General features: G+C 42.6%; 1 protein-coding gene across 4 annotated transcripts in view; it reads left to right on the plus strand.

Annotated features, from left to right (window-relative positions):
* Positions 1-4,506, plus strand: part of LOC139341979 (regulator of G-protein signaling 6-like) — a 40,406-nt gene extending 35,900 nt beyond the window's left edge. For 2 of the 4 annotated variants that reach the window (XM_070978770.1, XM_070978771.1), the window contains 3 exons: positions 386-475; positions 1,893-1,952; positions 2,226-4,506. In XM_070978770.1, coding sequence (XP_070834871.1) covers positions 386-475; positions 1,893-1,952; positions 2,226-2,276 — 201 coding nt within the window. In that variant the 3' untranslated portion in view covers positions 2,277-4,506. The remainder of the gene's footprint in view (positions 1-385; positions 476-1,892; positions 1,953-2,225) is intronic. The other 2 variants (XM_070978772.1, XM_070978773.1) reach the window with 2 other exon arrangements.
* Positions 4,507-6,813: the final 2,307 nt, after the last annotated feature.

Genomic DNA, 6,813 nt, shown 5'->3' on the forward strand with positions numbered 1-6,813 from the left:
TGAACCCTTCTATCCCACTCATGTTACACACATAACAGAAAATAGAGAAGAAGAGGAATGATGGAGTGTGTTTATGCCAGGGCCTAATGAGGCAAATAATGCCATGAATAGGTTGTTCGACCGGTTCACCATGGTTTCCTCTGGTTGAAAGTGGGTTGGTGTGTGACGTGGAACGCCTCTCACTGGCAGGACATTACTCAGCTCTGTCTCACAGGACTCTGCCGTTCACGTCAGCGCGCTCGGTTTGCATCACCCCCTCTGAATCGCACGTGCATGCATCGCATCACCACGACCAGACATCCTTTATTTCTCTTCACTTCTCTTCATTCCTGCTTTTGGTTCCCTTTGGCCAGCACTCACTCATCAGCCTTTCTTTCTATTGCAGGAGCACATATTCAAGCTAATGAAAAGTGACAGCTATGCACGCTTTTTGCGATCCAACATCTACCAAGACCTCCTGTTAGCCAGGAAGAAGGTGAGCTGCACTCACTGACCCCGATGTCACCTCTTCTTTTTTACTCACTCTTACTGCATTTTTCATATTGGTTAGATTCTTTTTCATGATTTGAGAGACATTCAAGGTCGGTTTCTATTTGACATATTCAGTAATTCAGTAAAAGGAGATATTTTAATGGTGAAAGCGCAATGTCAAGTACCAGGTGGTAGGTCTTGGTTATTTTTTTTATGCCAATTCAAACACATCCAGTGGCTTGGGTGTGTTTTCTATTTAATTAATTTATTTACACTTCAAACATTCTTCTGTTACCAAGCTGTCAGAGTGTTGTTTGCGCTGGTCATTGCCAGCCAAGAAAAAAGTATAGTAGCCCATAGTGTCAATGTTACATCCTGCAAAGGAGTTATTGACAGTGGTGTAACTAAATGCATAAATTAGTTACAATTAGCTCTAACTGTACCAGCTGTAACATTAGTGATGCTTACACATTAATGCATCAATAACTATAATCCAATAATATAATAAAATACGCTATAATGTACTACAATATAATATATACTATTCTGAAATGGGCCATTCTCCATAAGGAGTACTTTGACTTTTGATCCTAATACTTTGAAAATTTTAAATGCATGACTTTTACTTGTAATATTGCTGTGGTATTTTTGTGATGTACATGAAGAAAGCACAGTAATTCAAACATCTGAGTTTAGAACTTGAAGGTAATCTCATCACACGCACGTGCTACAAAGGTGGTTGTTTTAATGTCATTTGGCAGCTCGTAACCAGGTCTGTCAGTCTCCACTTCAGTACTGTTATGAGACAACTAACAGAGCCCCAAAAAGGCAAAACTACTGTGCCCAAGATACAGGTGCAAGGAAACTGCTAAATTATGTAAAATGTCAAGGGAACAGTCTCAAAACACATGACATCATATGCCAACCACAAAGAGGAACAACATGCTGTGAATAGAAATTACCAACATAGAGTGCATAAATATGCCAGAGAAGAAGAGAAACTCTGTAAGACAGATGACAGATGCAGCCTAATGTCTCCCAAGGTTGTAGCAGTGATGATTTTGTTAGTTTTGTGTTACTTTTTCTCCCTCTTGTAGACTGTAAGTGTCATTTTTAAGATGTGCACAGCTAAACAATCAATCATTTAGCTGTTACTGTGTAATATGGAGCTTTCCAGCAAATCACTGCTGCCTCTGTTCATGCTAGCCTTTCTGCCCTTTCCCATTTGGACACTACTCCTTCTGCTGGCCGGTCACTGACCCCACTCCATTTCCTATAAAATACGACTCCCACACTATCCTTTCGGCCCTCATTTTTGCAATGCTTGGCCCCTTTTTTCCTCACTAACTACATCAACCCCGAACCCCATCAACACCCGTACCTGACCCAAACACTCACCCTGCTTCCCCCTCCCAAAACAGCAGCCAGCAGACACTGAGCAGGGCCGCCGCACCTCCTTGGAGAAGTTCACCCGCAGTGTGGTAAGTCATTTGGAGCTGGGGCTGTTCATATCACAAACCACACTGGCTGGCGCACTATCAGTGGCTTTTGCAACTATAACCATATTACACTCTATTATGGCTCTTCATACCTGTAATAGGAAGCGTACGTAGATGCACATGCTAGTCACATGAATGGTTGCAACGAAGCATTTTAGATTAAAAAAAGCACCTTTGTTTTCTGTGATTTATTCAGTTCTTGCATTGTCAGCATCTCAGTCCGGTAATGTGTTTTCATTTTAATTGACCTTCCAGGGGAAGTCATTGACGGGAAAGCGCCTGACAGGCCTGATGCAGTCATCCTGACACAGCCTGTGCTGGAGGGGCACAGCCAGACCCTGCTGGGGGAGTGACCCCACACAGGGGCCGGGGCAGGGCCACAGACAGTGGAGCTGGGCTGGACAGGGCTGCTGTGGAGGCTCTCAGACACTGCTCCGAGGACTGCTGCTGCCATACTGGTAGTGCAGCGCCGGACCTGCCGGGGCGACCGCCCCAAACCGAACCACTGAGGAAAAGACGATGCTGACAGAGGGAACCTCAGCCAACACAACACATGGCATGCAGCATACAGTATAAGCACATTCAGACTAGGGCTGCCCTCTTTTCATCACTCAGTTGTAAACTGGTTGTTAGGCTCTCTGTCGACTAAGCTGATCAGTTTCGATTGATTTCATTTTGTTTTATATGAAGGTGTACTGAATATTAAAAGCACATCTCTGGTATTCAACAATATTCTTTGATGAAAAACTATACATGTACATTTGCTACAACGTTTGCAATGAATTGACTATCGGTTTAGTTGTCCTAAAGCAGCTGGGGCCAGTCCCAACTCAGACATACTTGCTTGAATACAAGGTCAAAGAGGCACATCGACACAAATCTACAATATTTTGCATATGTCTGTGTACTCACAAGGCAGCCAGCAATAAATAAAGCGTGAGACCACTTATTTCTTTTTTTTTTTAGAAATATATCAAACCTCTTTTTATATCCTTGAAGTTTATATCTGTTCCTTAAAAAGCACATGACATGTCAGTTAAAAAGTTTTTGGCAGTAATGAAGAATAGAAAAAGATGTTTTTTCCCATAAGTTATATTTAATGACGTCTACAAAACTGATTTTTGAAGGTATAGTTTTTCATGCTTCATTACATTCCAAAATCTGGCATAAGGGCTTAATGTAGCATTCACACTGCACCATCACGGGTCACCCTAATGTCTTTGTTCAGGATTAATGTTTTGTTTCCACAGCAGTGCTTTGTGATGAGACTTGTGGCAAAGACAAATTGAATCCAGTTGGCAAATTGGTTCACTGCTTTCACAACCTCCCAGGCTTCAAGTCCCAAAATGTTCAGGCTGCACAGTCAAATTCATCAGTTCCAAAAGCGTGTGTGTGAAGCTTCGGCACAAACAGTGGCCCATGTGGTTGTGTGAATTCATAGTGATTTGAGGCTTTACTTAAGTCACAGCTCTAGTGTGTTCAGTCACATGTGATAAAACGTCCTCATGCTTTTTGGGTTCCCACTGTTGTGTAGTTTTTAATGTTTCCAGTGCCATGGGTCCATCTAGTGGTGGTTGAACCACAGGACCAAGCAACAGAGTGTTACATGACTGTATCAAGCAGTGTTCACATCATATGGAAGGACATCATGATGTCAAAACTAGTTTCATTTCAAGGCCTGCAGCCCAATTTGGGATCATTTATGTTTTGCTGTTTTTTTACTGCATGAATATCTCATCTGTTGTTTTCTCAAAACAATGAAATCTGCCCACTTTTTTTTGGCAGAGTGTATGCCGTGAGTCTCCATCTGATAATTGTCATGTGTTTTAATGACTATGGGTAAAATGGTGCATGTTATTGGACCACAATGGAGTGTTAGCTGACTCTCTGAAGACAGCACACGGATCGGGGAAAAGCTCTGGACTGAAGCAACACTCCACAATGAACAGACATCAACGCCCTGAAATACAACAGGCAACAGCATTTGACCTGTCATGTGTGCCACACACTGAACATTAAGGCCTCTGTGCTCCACTGTGGCTTAAAACTTCTTCTACAGACAGAAAGTGCTCGGACTGAGGAGATTTTAGTCTCACGGCTCCCCCGTGAGGCCAGTGACTGCTACAGTTCCAAACCACTGTCCTGGATGAGGCAATCATTTATTATTTTCTATTAGAGTCGTTGCAATGCACTGTACAGGTCATATTAATAATCATCTTTATTATCATAAACCAGTAACCTCTTGATTATAAGTTAGAGAGAGATACGTAACTTGACTCAATGTACCAAATGTTATTCTCAGCACACAACAACACAATGACACTATATACAGGGTGCATTGTCCATGTAAATTGGCAACATTTCATTATCCAAAAGCACACTTTATTATGATATGGGCACATTACTATGCATGTAACATATTCAGGGCATTTTGTGCTTTTAGTTTCTCAATCAGCAAGATAACTACTGGCACTCCCAAACACTCAAGCACCTGCTATCTATTCATGGGTACCAAATAATAAAATCTCTGGACCTGTCTCTTTTGTTTTGTTTGCTGTCGGTGTTTGCTGGTCGCTGTCATGAAACAAAAATCAAACGCGTCCTTTCCTTCTGTGTCGGCTGAGGTCTGACAACAGAATTTCTGTCCTTGGTAGTATCTCATCAGGAGCAGTAACAGCCTCCTGAGCATGGCAGGTGATATTTAGCAGGTATAATGTTTATGGTGTTCACCACATTAGCATATTAGCATGCTAACACTAACCCCACTAATTGTTATGAATTATTTAACACATATATCACACTAATCTCTGTGATGGCTGGAACTGCTTCTCTTTGGTGAAACATCTGATGTCAGATGGTAGTGATGATGATGATGACAGTGATGATGACGTTACTCACAGCTGGTTTTCCAGGTCTGGTTCTTCGGTCTTGAGGTGAACTGAGTCTGAGTAACAGTAAGTTTGAAAAGAGCTGCTCTTAGTTGCTTTGCAGCTCAATGATTTCATACTGTAGGTTGTTCAGGTGCATCAGCTGGTTCCACATTAAACACAGCAAATATGTTCAGCTCCTTTTGTTTACGTTCATGTCCTGAGACCTCTCACCAAATGCCTGAGGGAGTTTCCACTCTCACCGGCACATTCAGATCATCGCAGGCTTTAGTTCTTGCAGTGTTTCCTCTCCTCAGCCACACTTGACAGCTTAAAAATTCATTCAAATGATTCCACATGTTAACGCAGAGAGCTGAGAAGCTGCTGGAGCTTGAGGATTAACTCTGAGAGGCACTTGGTAATGTCCACCATGAAGGCCAAATCACACACACACTATCATTGAGTGTCCACATCAGCTTTTCTTTCATCTCTAGGAATTATTTCAGACAAACTGACACTTGGGAATAATTTTACTTTGGTAAAATGGTTCTAGCAGCTCGTTCATAAATTCTTCTTCTGAATGACATTTCAGCTTCTTAACTATTAGCTTGCTCAGCACAGAACTAGCCTGCATAAAGCTGCCTGTCCGGTGTCCATTTATAAATTGCCACAGGGAAAGAATCAAACGATCTTGCGGGCTGCAGGTTCCCCAACCCAGGCCTAAAATATCTTTCTGCTAACATACTTTATGATTCAGTTCCACATGTTAGTAGATGTGACTCACAGCTAGTCTCCTTATGAAGGTGTTGCTTTGCCCCTTGTAGGTTTTTACATGACTTCAGTATAGTGATCTTCTTCTTCTTGTTTAAATGCCATCATTTCACACGTTTAATGAGATCCATGTGAAACCTGAACTCAAAATGCTATCAAACAATTCTTCTAACCCTAACCCTAACCCTAACCCTAACCCTAACCTTGATAATAATAATAGTTGTAATAGTAGTAGTAGCTACCTGGGCCGGAATCAGTCCCGGGATCTGACCCAGGACACACACACACACACACACACACACACACACTAATGATAATAACAGTTATTAGAAGTCAGTGCAGAGCAACTCAAACTAGACTAATGTGCTCTCTGCTCTTCAGTCTGGTTCAGCCGAGCCGCAGACCTGGAATTTGAATAAATAATCAGTGGTTTTTCTTGTGGAGGTCAGTACCCGGCGCCTACCGGGGCCGACCCGACGCACACATACTAATGATAATGATGATAATAGTAATATCAAAAACCCGGGTCGGATCAGTACCCGGGATCCGACCCGACACACACACACACACACACACACACACACACACACACACACACACACACACACACACACATAATAATGATAATAACAGCTGGGTCGAGTCAGCTGTCAAACCGCTCGTCTCGGTCACGTAAAAAACAAACGTCTTTGGAGAGCTTCTTCGGAAAGGGGAAAAGGCCAAATGATGAGACAGAAGATGAGGAACTTACAACTTAAGAGACAATATCAGCGGCTCTACCGAAAATGCGGGTTCATCGCTTCAGGTGATTCTCACGCACTAAGCCCGCTGTGCGTAATATGTGGCGACAGGCTCGCAAATGAGCCAATGAAGCCTTCTCGTTGAAGAGAAACAAGCGCAAGGCTCCCATCAATTACAACACATTCAGGGTATTGGTGAATCGTATTTTAATAATTTGTTTTTATTCGTTTCTAAATGATTGCTTTACGTGAAACGTTTCGGTCCGTAGCGCAAATAAGGTTGGGGACCGCTGCTCTGTAAGTTCCGCAGACTTACTTGTGATTTCTCAAGCAGCACCTACAGATCAATAAGAGCTCCGTGCTTCTTTTTGTTATCTTGTTCCTGTTTAGAGTCCATGGCTAGCACTGCTCTCACCAACTCCAGCGCTCTCCGTCTGAGTCTGAGGGTCACTCCAACCTATTGAT

This window comes from Chaetodon trifascialis, chromosome 14, assembly GCF_039877785.1.
Source record: "Chaetodon trifascialis isolate fChaTrf1 chromosome 14, fChaTrf1.hap1, whole genome shotgun sequence".
Taxonomy (NCBI): Eukaryota; Metazoa; Chordata; class Actinopteri; order Chaetodontiformes; family Chaetodontidae; genus Chaetodon; species Chaetodon trifascialis.